Consider the following 16,012-nt stretch of genomic DNA (forward strand, 5'->3'; position numbering starts at 1 on the left):
AGACAATCAAGCTACTAATAAACCCCATAGTTACACTCTATTGAATCTCAATCAAAACATGCCCGAAAAGTTACGTGTTGTCACGGATGTATTTAACAATGAAATTACCCGGGAATAGTAAAAAAAGTCAATAATCGCCATCAATACGCTTTAGAAACTACATGGAAACAGACATTTATTTTTCGTCCTAGGTAATTCAAAACCAAAGATTAGGAAAGCTATGCTCAAACAACTTTATATATACTTTTTATATATACGATACTCAACATCTTTCGATTGTACTTGCCATACATTGCTAAAAGAAAGGAATATATTTTAAATGAAAACGAGTTGTTCAAGCTGGCTGTTGTTTCTTTCCATTGTTGTTTGCCATAATTGCAGGACTTGTAAAGACTATTTTCTAGAAATGGCTAAACCTTACAAATTGACGCCAGTAGAACTCGCTCTTTCCGCAAAGGAGTACTTTAAACATAATCTTGACAAATTTTTTTGAAATGAAACAATTGCCGACGATGAGAAATTAATCTTGTTTATAAATTTCCTTCGACATGTCGACAAGCATAAACCCTATCGTGAAAGACCGTTCAAGGTGAATGTCATTGATCAAGCTCTAACTTCTGAAACTTTGAAAACGCCAAAATTGAAAGATTTATTTAAAGTTTTATTAAGTCTTCGAGACTTCGAGACTCAGTTCATTCAATGCTCTCGTCAGATTAAGACGCATTTTAAGACCTCTGTGTGGATTTATGTGAGAAATATTATTTCATGATCTTTTGGATACTCATTCAATGCTGAAAACATTATTTCAAGAACTGTTGGATATTTAGTGAATACGTAATAATATTTGGATATCAGTACAATTTTAATGTACAATGGGACGTAAAAGGAAAAATCCGTAACGAGAAGGTACGAATATTTCATTAGTCACCTCAGATGATAGCTCTAGCTCGAAACCGGAAATATCAATACTAGTCGCAGATTTTAAGCAAATTCTTGAAATCTTAAAAGAAAATGGCAATAAATTAGACAGCTTATGCAATCAATTAGGTACTCTTACTACAAGTGTCGATAATCTGGACAAAGAACATTCGGCTCTTAAAAATAAGATGGTTAATAGTGAATCGAAAATTGGAAAAATTGAAAATGATACGTCCTGCCTCAATTTGCAATTAAAAATGAAGATTCAATGTGTCGGATTATGAAATTGGAAGCCGCCAAGTTAGAAAATAATATCATCATATGGAATGCAGTTTGTGAGGATATTGATAACGCTAAAGCTTTATTTTCAGAAGTTGTTCGCCATGGATTAGAATTGCCTGAAGTAAATTTTACAATCTTGCAATATGGCAGAAATCGTAAATTCTGAAAGGTGACACTAAATAAGAAAGACGACAAGTTTTCTATTATAAAAAATGACAGCAAGCTTAAGGAAAAGACATTTCATGGAAATAATAGCAACTTGTTTATTAGTGATGATGTGCCAGCCGAAATACGTAAAATACGTAAGCTGATTTTAGCGAAACGGGATAAATTGCGGAATATTCCTAGATATGAGGCATGGATATCAAAGGGGATTCAGACAAACTTGTTTGTAAAAAGACCTGACGGCTCAATTACAAAATATTCATTTAGTGATAGCATACCAGAGGTTGACGACTTTCCAAACGTCCAAGGACATGTAGGCCTACATCATAGTTTTCCAAGTGATGTGTCAGTGAAATAAAAGCATATCGTCTAATAGTAAAGCGCCCTGTTAGTATGTTTTAAAATATACAAGTAGGAAGCGTTTAATCATTTTTCTCTCGTATTTATTTGTTTTTTAGTTATCTTCTCACTAATTTTTGTTGCTCTATATATTTATTACGATTCTTTCTCTTTAGTCATCTATTTTTTTTATGTTTTTTTAATGCTTTTTCTGAAGCACACAGGGGTCTTTATGAATTTGTTTATGTGTGAGTTGCCTTTTATTTTCGTTTGTTGGGCGCATGGGTCGTGGTGTGGTTATTCTTGACATGGTGGTATTATTTGATAATGGATTGAGATAGTGATGGAATTCCATCATCAAGGTTAAAAGAATTTGAGCGAGATTCTCTTTTGTTTCATTCAGTTTTCCAAAATATTGTAGCTAGTGATAATGAGGATAATAGCAGCATATTAAATATACCAAAAAATCAATATTTATTATTGAATGGATTGGCAAAGAAAAATTCTAGAACAAGGAGGATATCGTTTTGGAATTGCCGGGGCTGGAGGACTGCAAGGGATACAATTGACAATTTTCTATCGACATCAGATACGGACATATTCGGTTTATGCGAAACTTTTTTAGATGAGTTTTCAATTGAAAGTATTCATGTTGATGGTTATCAATTGTTTCATGTTGGAAGGAGTATGCAAAAGAAAGGTGGTCTCGGTGTCTTAATTAAAAGTTGCATACCAGCCCGTGCAAGACTAGAATTTTTGCCGATGAATATTGAAATGTTATTTGAATCTTGTGTTGTTGAATGTTTTTTTCCAAATAATGAGAAGATTCTAATCGCAGTTATTTACCGTAGTCCGTCAGCTAGTCAGATGGAGTTTAGGAATTGTTTTGAAAAATTCATGGATAAATTAGCTAGTCTTAATACATCTTATCTAGTTATGGGAGATTTTAATATTGACTTAATGAACCTTGTTTCTTCTAATCAGAATAGACTGGATAGTAACACTTTGAAGTTTTTAGAATGTCCGCTATCTCATGGAAAAAGCTGGTGTTGGTCAAGCGATTGTTTCAGCAGGAATAGATTTGTCCCCTTACAGGTCGCATAAAGAATATTTACCCCCCAATGAATTTACGAGCATATTTCTGGTCCCTGTTAGTTTTGCTGAATTTCATAATGATTATCAAAAATATAAAAAACGGTAACTCAGTGGGACATGATGAATTATCAACAAATTTGTTAAAGAGTATTGCCGGAGTTATTTTTAACCACTTATCCACATTTTCAATTTGAGTATCAATTCAGGTATATTTCCTAGTAGATGGAGAATTGCCCGAGTAATTCCGTTGTATAAACAAGGCAATAAATCTGTTGTAAGTAATTACCGTCCAATTGCAATTTTATCACCATTATCTAAAGTGTTTGAAAAAATTTTAAAAGAAAGGATTTCTAGCTATTTAGATAAAATAAATTTCTATTGGATTTAGGGCAAACCGTTCGACAGAACAAGCAGTTGCAGCTCTTTTATTAGAAATAAATGATTGTTTAGATGATGATTTCCATGTGGCTACTGTTTTCTATGATATAAAAAAAAAGCATTTGACACTTTAAATCATGAAATTCTTCTTGACAAAATGATAAATTCCTGCATAAGAGGGAAAGGATTGCAAATTATTAAATCATACCTATGCGGACGCAAAATCACAATAAATGTCGGTGGAAAAATGACTAATTTAAAAAGTCTTATTGATATTGGTGTCCCCCAAGGCTCAGTATTAGGTCCACTTTTATTTTTGATCTATATTAATGATCTTCCTCGAGGTTTGCATGAGAATATTAGCCATTCAGTTCTATTTGCAGATGATACAGCTATAACACTTAAAGCTAGGGATTCTTTGACATTGATGGAAAATCTGACTATAAGTGTTACCTCAGTTAATCGATGGTTTGTTTCTAATAAACTAGTACCGAATTTTAAGAAAACTAATTTTATGGTTTTTGGTCGTTCAAAACGTTCCACTCGAGAGTTATCGTTATTTAGCAGTTTTTCTTGATCCCCTTTTGTCATTTCATAATCATATTGAGTATTTAAGATTAAAACTTGCGCAAAATATTGGGTCGATGTACCGTGTGAAGAATATTTTTCCTTTTACCATTTTAAAAATAATTTACCACTCTCTAATTACTTCTTATTTGAATTATTGCTCAGTTGTATATCTTAATACATTTTGGAAGCATATAAAACCCTTACAGGTACTACAAAATAGGGCAATAAGAATACTTGGAAATTTCTTACATCGACCTTCAAAACTTGAAAATGTTTCGGAAACTAAAACATTATTCCTCTTCTTTTGTTGGATTTAAATGATATACGAATATTAAATACTTCCATATGGCATTTTCAAATCCAGAATTCTAAAAATTATTTCTATGACAAATCTCTGTTAAAGTTACTTCCTTGTTCGGATTGTCGGAGGTCTAGGAAGTATCAAATTCCATTTGTAAGCTCTGAAAGGTCAAGGTTTTCGATTAGATACGAAATACCCTTAATTGCTAACAATCATAAGCTGAATGATAAAATTCTGTTTGATCCATCCCAAAAACTCAGCAAAAATCTCAGCTAAATTTAAAAAAGCAAATATTAAAGATTGTTCGCTAAAATTTTGATTATTCACCATTGATGATGGAAATTTAAATTATTTGATCTTCTTATTTGTGTGTTTGTTTTTGTGTCCCTGTGTCTGGGTTGGCCTCCCACGCCCCTCCTGCCTGATATTTATATATTTACTTATCTTTATGAGTTTTTTTCTATTTTATGTGTCTTCTACCGTATTATATTTTGAAATCATTATTACAATGAGATGTTGATGTTTTTTCTTATGTTTTTGCACTGTCCCAGCCTTACGAGCTCTGCTCTCTGTTGGGGCATAATATTGTTTGTGAATTTTTTGAGTTGAATAAAGAAAAAGTTGAAAAAAAGACATAGCGTGTCAACCGTATTGTGAGCAAAGCAAAAGACTTGAACATGTACAAATTGATGAGAAAAAGAATTAAGTTATAATCCACGGCGAGAGTTACAATTTAATTGATTTGGTGTCAGATTTGATTGCAAATCGTTAAATCTTTTGATAGTCATTTGTTTAAAATTTTAAAACTATCAAATTTTTCAAAAAGTCTTATTATAAACAATAAACAATTTTTAAGTTGATTAAGGGAATATGGAGAAATACCAAAAGATATATAATTTTCGGAAAGCACGCCATGTGGGGATGATAGTTTAACAGGTATCAAACAGAAGCGTTTTTCCATCACATTGAGTATGAAAAAGAGTAGTGGACCCTCACACTGCGTTTATGCTGATGGCTCAAGTTTTGAATTATGTTTATGAAAATATTGGTAAAGTGGAGAGTTTAGGCTCCCTAACCACATTTGCCCGAGTCGCTGGACTTGAAAAGAAGTTGGCGACGGATTATTTACGGTGATGAAGTTGGCGACGGTGATGAAGTTGCCAGAACCATTGAATTTATCTTCGAGATTCTTATAGAAAAATTCAAACGGATCGTGGAAGCGAATTAGTTAACGCACATTTGAAAATGTTTTATTGGAATATAATACAATATTCTATCATAGTCAAAGTCCGATAAAAGGGGCATTAGCTGAACTTTTGATAAGAACAATTAGACTTTTAATCTAGAGATATTTTACATCGAAAAATAATGTTTGCTTTTATTCAAGATTTAGATAAAGTCATGTTGATTTATAATGAACGTTCTCATTCATTGCTCTCTAATCTTAGTCTCTTGAAGTTCATTACAGTAACAATATATTTGACATTATTCTTAAACAATATTCTAATTAAAACGTTTGGAAGAAAAAAATTAATGTTGATGGTACTATTCGAATCAATCAATAAAGAAATATTTTTATAAGGGGGAATTATTTGTTGTCCACTGAACTTTTAAAAGTGTCAAAATTCCAAGACACTAAACCTGTAACTGTTGATTTACGTGAAATGAGAGATTATGAGATTCTTGGTGGTTTTTAAAATTATGAATTGTAAAAACTAATGGTATGTATCATATTAAAAAGATATTAACAACTTGAACTAACAAGTGAAAGACACGGTTGATTGTTTGTTGGCTAGGATACAAATCTGATCTTGATCCTAGGATTGCCGCTGAAGACGTTCCCAATGTCTAATGACTTTTATGTGACATTCATATCTAATGTTTCTGAACCCCTCTATGACGATTTGAATAAAACAACTGATGTTTGAACAAAACTCCCCTGCCATAAAATTCGGGGGGAGGTACTAAGTTGATCTTGTTGTTGGTATTCATAAAAGAACGTATATATCCTGAAAAAGGATCGCACAATTGAGATTAATTAAGCCCCTTAGACTTCTCTGACAAGGTTTTGGTGACACTCTGATGATTACCCCTTTGCTACCATATCCTATGAGGAATACACTAATATGTATGAGCTGTGTTTAGTTATCGACAAAAGCCTGTGACTCAAAAAGGGTGGCTTACATTCAGCTATTCAACAGAATATAGAAGAATTTTATTACCATTCTATTTAAGAATGAAAGAGTTTTCCTCAATGAGGATCTACGCGAGGTTCTTGGTTTTAAAGATCGTATATTCAAAGCAAAAAATTTCAGTGGCAAGGATCTTTTTATCTATCCAGACTATGCACCCATTTTCTCATCTTACAATTATATATTTCTTTACGCATCCTTTGTCGAGACATCGAGAGTCGGTAATACCACTGTCCCTCTTCTACGCGCTCTTGAACGAAAAATCATTCACCACCACATTCACCACTACAATATAAAATACCTTCAACATATTCCAGTCAACACTTCATATTTGGATTTCTGTCAGTCAACATTAAGAAGTGAATTAGGTGATCCTCTAGTAATAACAAAAGGTTTGCTTGCGATTACAAGTCATTTTTCGACCTATTCAGTGAGATGGCTAATAGAACAAAATACTTTTGTTTGTCCTGATATTGACTGCTATGTTGATACTCTAGGACCACGACAGTTGGGTCATGGAACGGACTATTACAGCGGTTGTTAGTCAATGTCCGCTTACGGTCTCAGCAATTGGTTTTACTAAGTTGTTTCGCAATGCATTACCCCTGGTTAAAAAATATATTGCACCCGTTACCCTGGGTTTTGAGACCTCTGCAATACACAATCGGGGTCCTGAGAAGGATTTTAAAGAAAGTATTTCACAAAATCTTAGGTCTTGCGCGCGATCCCTGTGCGAACGATTGAAGTCACGACAAAGCGGAAAGGGTTTAAAAAGTGTTTAAAAAGGGTGAGAAAGACCACATCTCTCATCAGTCTCACTCAGGCCGGAAGTGGAAAACATCGCTCTTGTCAAAGAACAAAAACAATCCAAAAGGAAAAATTGTTCGAAAGGAAAAGGATTTCTTTTCCTGGAGATGGCATATCTGCCGCATAAAGAACTTTATCCCTCAGTAAACTCATCTCTAAATCTTTTCAATGCGGAAAATCTTAATTTTAGTGTAAAACATGGTTACTATGAACAATTTTATCCGCAACAACTGCTCTCTGAAAATGTATATTTTCAAATTTATTCCAGTGAGGAATATGTCATAGATTTGACTTTTACATTTATAGATTTGCAGGTGATTCTAAAAGAAATCTAACAATGAAAAATTTAGCGCAGCCGAGGGTTTACTTAATGAAATTTGTGTACTATACAGTTTGTTTAGACAAATAAGTGTCTACATAAATGGAATGTTGGAGAGCACAAGCAAATTTTTTTTTTAATTATGCAACTTATATAAAATTCTTGTTCATGACTGCAATGTCCTATAAGCTTTTGAAAGGTATGGCTATTGGAAATGAATATGAAAGGGATAATGACAATAGCAATATACTTAAGGATGTGGCAACTAAAGATTTACACTTGGTCAGAAAAATAAATCATAAGATGTTTGATGTACCTCAATGGTTGCCCCCCAATGTAAAGATTGATGTAAAGCTACAACCTGTTCTGTCTAATTTTATTTTGCGAAAAGTATTTGGCACTGCACCCGATGTAACAGTCTCTCTTTCACCTCGGCAATACTTAGCGTGCGGAATCAACAAGTTACGAGTTCTGTTGCTTTGGCAACTGAAAAGTTAAGAGCTAGTAAAAATAATATCAGATTGCCCGTTCCTCATGCACTCACGAATCCAAGACATTTTGCTACGGTTACTCGTACCTATACTGAGTCATGATTTATCAATGATGATATTCCTTCAAAACTTGCTTTGGCATTTGTAAAAAGTGCCAGTGCAATTGGATTCTGGATAAATCCTCCACTTAAATTTGAAATGTTTGGTCTTTCATTTCTTATCCTGTAAAGTAAATGGAATTCTACTCTATAATTTGTCCTTTGATAAATCCTACAGGACCTTAAATGAATTGTCAGTGCAATCCTCAGATCAAGATTCATTTATTTGAAAATGGTATAACCGAAGAAATGCCTGTAAAAACTTATGGCATCATTGTATTGGTTTTGTCCAGTACTCAACATATGACTATTTTCCGAACGGTACAGTAAGTGTGGAGTGTACTTTTTCCGAACCATTGGAGGAGAGTTTAGCATTAATCTCTCTAAATGAATTGAAATGTATTGGGAAATAACCCCAGATGGTAGTGTTCTATTAGACTTGGCACCATGAACACAAAAAAGAAAAAATCAATGTTTTCAATTCGGAGCCCCACGTGTCCAAATATAAATCATATTGTACACCCTCGAATTTTTTCGACCATATTCAAAGTGTTAACAATACCCTTATCATTGTTAACAGTAACCCATCAATTGCAAAGACAGGGCATTGGCTATGAATATTTCAAACACCGAAGAATGTTATCCTCTTGGCCTTCCGTATACGTTCTACGCGTTTCACATTAAAAACTTTCTTGGTTAAACTGGAAAATCCATTATTCAAAATCGCTTGCGAGTACAAGATTTATCAACCAAAAGTTGTGGTTTTTATGCACTATTTTATTTTATTTTTCGATGCCGTGGATATACTTACAATGAATTTCTTAGCACATATAGGGATAATCCTTGAATGAACGAATTTTTAGGTGCAAATACTCTTTCCTACCTGTATAGTATAAATTTCAGAGCCCTGAGAGTGAAATCCTTTAAAAGTCTTTGTAAATGTGTTTATTAATAAAACTTGTATGTACAAAACTCGATGTCCTTTAGATTTGTTTTCTTCCACGTAAAGGGATTCGTGGGAAACTATGAGAGGCTGTAGCTTGTCAGGATTCAACTTGTGTTCATCTTGGCATGCAGAGTCAGGGTCATATTTTTTGCAATATAATGTAACTTTATTTTTATTATATCTTGTCGTAAAGCCAATAATACTATTCTGATTCATATTGTAAAATCCTCGTCTTTCTATTTGCTTTTCTGAAGCAATGTCGCAGACAAAATTCTCGTATGAAGAATCACTTTCTTTAACAGCTAAATAAAAGTCTGTAGGTTTATAATCATAGTAGTCTGTATCTTCACAGTGATTTTGTAAAATTCAGCCTCTCTTATTGCTCCAGCAACTGAAGCATGGACCAGGTTCTTCTTCCCAAAGTAATTTTAAACCACGACGATACCAGTCTCTTAAAAATAAAGTGAAATCACGTTTAGGGTGTTTGCAATCATGCCAGGGTAAGTATTTTCCCAATGATCATATTTATCATAGGGACAATCGGAACATCGAAATCTCTAGTATGAGAGTCATAAATCTCTTCAGAACATGAATCACAGTCTTTAACTTGCACAACATGTCCTCTCTGCAATTTACATGGATTGTATAAACTGCACTTTTCATTATAGTCATCAACAGAAGTACAATTTTCACGGAATGACCAGCTGCTCAATATATGCAAGCATAATGGACGTGCGTAAAACATTTTTTCGATTTTGACTGTCTCATTTCCAAAAAGAAACTGACTGGGGAAAATGAAAGTCTTCTAGGAGTAATTGAGCGACGTCACAAAATTTATTCGACTTATTTGTTGTTGCCTTGCAAAATGGCCGTCTCGGTACTGGTTAAAAGCAAAATCACAATGTCATTTTTTTTCTTTTAATTAGTATATCAATAAATGTAGTAATTGCATCTGGTCCACAATGTAAAAGTTTCACGCAACAAGCCAAATACGGAGAATCTTTTCTCATCATATCGTTAAAGATTCTTTGATTTTCCTTGAACTATTTTCCTTTGAAAAGATTACTATAGAAAATCATCATCGAGAATTAAACATTTTTTAAAAGTCACTAGATCCCGTAATGTTTTTTGCTTCTCAAATGCAGTCGTTTTTAATCCTGACACTTTTTCTACCGATTATAGACTCACAATAGATCTCACTTGTAACAAACTCATTCCTTTTTTATAGATTGATTCAGATTGTTGTCTTCAATATATTTCACTGATACATTTAGTCCGTCTTTTAATCTTTGTATATGCATTATGTTTACTTTTGCTACAAAGCATGACTCTCCTTCCAACTTGAATTTACATAATGATATGACATATTGCGCAAACATCTCATGCCATTTTAGGGTTAGCCGGCAACGCCTTATAATTCCTTCTGCAAAATAAGGACTCTAGGTTTCATTTCGCCATTGTTAGCGTCTTCAATATCCAATAGAATAAAAGCATCCATTACAATGTCAGGCAAGATTGCATTGCCCTCGCCGGTAAATATTGAACCATGATTATTTTTTACTTCCCCACTAGACTAAAACGGACTCTGACACTCTGTATGACTTATCAACCATAGAAATCTTGATTTAGCGGGCCCCCTGAAGGTTTCCCACACACCCTCAGGTTTTTAAGCATAACAGCCGTAGAAATAACATCCCTTATTACGTAACATGCACTTGCATCTCATAGAAAACATACTGCATGACGTCACTTGCACTTGCTTCTTGAGGGGATCGCCGTTCATCTTAAATCATTAGTGACTATGGGTATCATCAAAGTGCCTATGTTGTCACTTCTAAGCATCTAGACCTCATTAAAAAAAAAGAGTTGTTAGAATAACTGCACTTTTGACTTTTAATTTAATAAAACTATTCTAAAGGGACACTTATTTGTCAAAACTGTTCCTTTTAATCCTGGACATATAGCATTCTGAGCATAAGCATATAGAAAATGCATGTCTAATTTCTTATTGTTTTTTAATGAGCATTGGTAGCCCACTTTTTGAAGCAATCTTTTTAGTTTATTGAAGTTTTATTTTGAATTGACGAGCCTATAAATGATTTAACAATTGATTTGCTATATATGTGAAAGGAATGTGTATAAAACGAAGAAATTATGGGTTAAATATACTAGTCAGATTAAGGAAAGTAGATTGGTGCTTTAGAATATAATGATACTAATTCCTGGAAGTCCCAGTAATTTTTGATTGTTCAATATTGTAATGATAAAAGAGCAAATATTTAAAATGTATTTTGTTTTCAGTAAAGCGCAAATGACATTCTTGCCTTTTGAGCTGTGGTTCCCAATCGATTTTGGGCCATGCCCCATGAAGGCATTTCTAAAATCCTGGTGCCCCTACGTGTTATAAAATTTTTTCAAAATTTATATGTACTCACCTGAAGGAAGCTTAAAATGCCATTATAATTTTGTACACCAACTTGATATTTTTTAGGTCGTTTTATATGCATATTTTATGCTAATATAATATAGATTGTGCATTAAACACCTTTTATTCAATGAATGTCATACACGAATGAATTGAGTATCTTTTTTTCTTTAAATGCATCGTCATCATAAATGTGTATATCATAATGTATATCTTAAAAATGTGTCGTCATTCATATGAATTATGTTGTTTTTTCAAAACTAAAGCTCTAAGGTATAGTCAGCTAAAGGCTGCATGTTCTGCCCATGACCCACCAGAATATTGCCATACCCCACCGGTGGGGCCTGTACCCCACGTTGAGAATCGTGGCATTAGAGGGTTTAGACGGGCAGTAGCCTTACTCTTATTTATGTTCATGTCTCTTTGTTTTACATTTGACTAAATTCATTTTAGGTCTACTAATTTTGGTTTCATTTTTAATCCATATTAATTTCAGTTAATTTTAAGTCTTGATTTTTATTATTACTTTATGTCTTTCGTTTTTGGTATTAGTATGGCCCTTTACTTTTTTTCTTGAAAAAAAAATTGAAACATTCTTTTTTAAATTAATTTTCATTCGATTTTAGATTGGCATAAATTTGTTATATCCAGTCGTTGAAATATTTTTAAACTTTTTCATCAATGAACTCGGGTTTAAAAATCCTTTGTTTTGTCAGTCTGGTGCCATGAATGATCTCCAATGCTCCTCTGCAAGGGGGTGGGTGATCTGCGGATGAAACTCTGAGTCAAGACATATTTTTCCATACTTGTAATCAGTTGATGATGTCTCTTCTTTAAGATATTCTATTTGAATTTAGTAAGTCCTTCTTTCTGCCTATAAAAATAATGAAAATAGCGATGAAACAGATATAATTTGACGTTTTCGTATCATTATATAGTAATTACTAGTCAGTCGGCACGCGGACTGACCCCTGCTACGCGTTGCTATGGCGCTGCGTGCCCCAGCAACACGAATGCAAGGTGCTAATTTTTAACTGCGTATAGTTTTTTTTTTAGTTTTTCTGGTGTTTTCTGTTTTTTAGTTTTTTTTGTTTTTTTTTTTTTTTTTTTCTTTTTTAGTTTTTTTTTGTTTGTTTTTCTGGTGTTTTCTTTTTTTAGTTTTGTTTTTTAAATATATAAGGTGTGTTACGTTTTACCTTGCACATCACAGGCAGAACTGTAGACAGGGGAGGGGGGGTATAACTGATGATTGATCGGATCTGAGCGTCATAGCTGTGACAGAGCGCAAACCCTTGATCCTGACAATAAAATTATGTTACCATTGAATAACCATACAGCTATTGCGATTTGAAAGAATATTTGCTTTTGAGACTAATAATTTTCCAGTGTGTTCGTAAAAAAAAGCTTCTTGTTGTGTCCTTATTCAAGTACATTCAGTTGATCATAATGAAATATTCAGTCAGTATGCGTAACATTTGAATACAAGCAAAAATAAAGGGTATAAATTTTTCAGATCAGTTACATATTATTCTACCGTTTGGTGTTCCTCTAATGATGCAACAAGTAATGGCTGCTATGCTTGGAGGTTTGACTACTACCGTCTTAATCAACCCTATTGATATAGTTCGTGCCAGATTGCAGGTACTTTTTTTTAATTTGTTGCTGTTTGAAAATTGCAGAGCCTATTTCAAAACTGCTAGTTATAAAAATTCCAAACATTCTACGGTATTTAATCATAGTCTGGTATGAAAATTTTGAACGTACAAATATAGTATTTGGTTGTTTCTGAATAATTGCTTATAGCAATATTTTTTACAAGTGTTATAAATACTATTTTTTTTTCAAGTGCTTGTAGGCCTATAATTTAGTTTTCACATACGTAGACTATACCAGCGAATGGTCATTATGTTGAACATCCCTTAGTATTATTCGTAAAGAAGGTCCAAAAAACTTTCGATTTGGGCAGAAATTGCACTTTTAAATTATCATTCAGTGCATCTTTGAGGTTTATCAAGAGCCGTGAGTTTTTTGTATTAGGTTTATCTGAATATAATATCTCGATTGCCAAAATTTACTACTGGCGGTAAAATAAGGTCTCTCTACTAAAATTCAGTAAAGGTAATTACCATGTTGGGATAATTTTAATATTTTTATAGACAGTATTGCCATCTAATTTTTAAATGACCAAATGTAGATGACATCAATGAATTACTTGCTAGCACTCACAAAAACTGCTGCAAAGTGGTAGGCAATACAAATAAGATAATGTTGTGATGAAAATGGTCGATACCCTTCTTAATAAAAGAATTCTATATATCTAAAAAAGAATACAGATTGTCTGAAAATTTTAATTTTCCCAAAATGTGTTTGTAGCTCAGTTTACTGATATTGCCAAATATTTTGCCTCGACATTAAATGCGCAATCACTGAGTATTACTTTTGGTTTACCCTCTCAAGAGGGTACCAGAGATTACGTAGAAAATCCTGGAATAAAAAAAAGTTTAGTTTTCCTTTCGATGGGGGAGGGAGAAGGTCTTAGGACAAATTTTTCCTTCGATGAAGTTCTACGCTAGATATTTTGGCTAACAAGTGTGATATTTATTACAATTTTTACCACTTTCTGTTCTTTGTTTTTAGGTTTTGTCCTCCCAAAGCCTGATTCATGATGATATCTTACTAATCAGATCCAATCAAGAGCCAATCAGATTTTTGGTAGAATTTTCTTATTGGCATTAAAATTATATGAAAATTCGGATTGGCTCAATTGGTGCTGGCTGAATCTCGGTATTAGTAAAATCTCAGTGATAATGGGCCTCAAAGGAGGTGGATATCTTGCTGACCCTCCCCTGTGTTTTGAGGGTCCATGCACTCGCTACTGCTTGTCAGGATATATCTTGACCATAAAAATTGCTGAAATTTCAAGGCCAAGTAGTGTGTTTTTTTACCTTCATTTGAGGCAATTGTTTAAGGGACTTCCTTATTTCACGCTCATATCAGTTTTTGTATGGACTAAAGAAACAGTTAAATGCATTCTCTCGGGTAGTCTTATATATAAGGTGGAACCTCTCAGAGTATTTATAACCATTTTTCAAAGAAGCAAAAGTATTATTGCTTATAATAAAACAAATAGCTTTCTTAATGAGTGTTAGGCCTATAATAATGAATGAATGAATGAATATATTTTATAACCCATCGATAAAACAAGGCATGGCGATGGAGTATCAAAAAAAAAGAAAAACGATACATTCAAAAATAGGACAAATACATTCAAAATAAAAACACGAATAAACTAGACTTTTCAAAAAAGTAATTCACTCCAAGGGTGGCAAACCGCTTTTGACGACAATTTTACATATAAATTATCCAGCCGTATGATCGAGTCGAGAACTCAGTAATTTTGTTTCAGTACGGTGTTACGGGACCATATCGGAATATGGCTGCTATTATATGCTGATACGGCTACGGTTTTAGTAAACCTTGTATTGAATCATATAAATTTATAATTAAAAAAATATGAAACTTGGAAGGTGTTTGGATGCATAATATTGATTTTGTCTATCCATTTGGCTTAAATGATTGTTTTTTTTTTAATTTAGAGATGTGCCGGAAGTGTAGAAATTTTTAAAAAAGGCAAACATCCGTATGTTGATAATTAGGTACAGAGATAGTGCAGATCAATGGGCTATAGAAAAAGTGATGCAAACTGAGTTTGACAAATTAGTAATGTTTAATCGCTGTTTATTCGTTTTAGGGAATGTCTTCAGTTTAAAAAAATGTTAGAAATTTGTAAATGAAAGTAGACTTATTTTGGTTTTTTACATAATAAGATGACAAGTAGCATGAACAGTACTATTATAGGATTTGATATGTTTAATGGCAAGTGAGGGTAAAGATATATAAACCTTTGAACATAATTACATTAAAAACAAGAAAATAATATTTTTCTCTTTAAATTTTAGTTTTAAATTATTTTTAAAAACGTTGATAAGCTGGCATTCTTAATAAAAAAATTAGAATGGATTCACCCAAAAGATCTAATGCTTATGAAAACTCCAGTTTTTTTTCAAAAACTATAAGACAAAAAAGCTCTAATTTTAATTTCTCGAATGGGAACCTTGCTTTCCATGTAAGGTTTTGTTTTGTGGATTATAATCATTGGTTGAAAACTTAATATTGGTTTATCTACTACTTAAGATGTTAATATCAGTAATCTTATTAAAAAATTGTCAACTTTTGGTTATCATGTCATCTAAAGATTTCAGGATATGAGAAACACTAAATTCCCATATAAATATGCTTGAAAATGAATAACTAAGAGAAGCACCAAATATTTGTTTTGAGAATTAGATGATTTCAAACATAGGCAGGCCGCATAAGACTATTTTTGCAAAATTGACTCGTGTAAGTGATCTTGGGATTTTTGGTACCTTAAAAAACACTGTTTGTATTCAGCCCTTGAAATTTTATTTTCATTCTAGTAGGTAAGGCCTGTGGTACCTTTCCTTCAAAGTGTATTCGTAAGGTGTTATTAAAAGAACCAATCAAAAAAGAGTCTCGTGAATAATAGATATGGATACTGGAATAAGGATTAGTAATCTAGAGCAAATATGAACTAGACTTGTGTTGCCTAGACTTCCTGAAGTTTTGTGGGTTCTGTGTCTTAGTTTGTTTCATCACCGTTCATTA

General features: G+C 33.0%; 1 protein-coding gene across 2 annotated transcripts in view; it reads left to right on the forward strand.

The window, feature by feature from the left end:
- LOC136040630 (solute carrier family 25 member 44-like) overlaps positions 1-16,012 on the forward strand; it is a 58,357-nt gene that overhangs the window by 38,445 nt on the left and 3,900 nt on the right. For both annotated transcript variants that reach the window (XM_065724906.1, XM_065724908.1), the window contains one exon: positions 12,840-12,967. In XM_065724906.1, the coding sequence (XP_065580978.1) occupies positions 12,840-12,967 (128 nt within the window). The remainder of the gene's footprint in view (positions 1-12,839; positions 12,968-16,012) is intronic.

This window comes from Artemia franciscana, chromosome 21 (assembly GCF_032884065.1).
Source record: "Artemia franciscana chromosome 21, ASM3288406v1, whole genome shotgun sequence".
NCBI lineage: Eukaryota > Metazoa > Arthropoda > Branchiopoda > Anostraca > Artemiidae > Artemia > Artemia franciscana.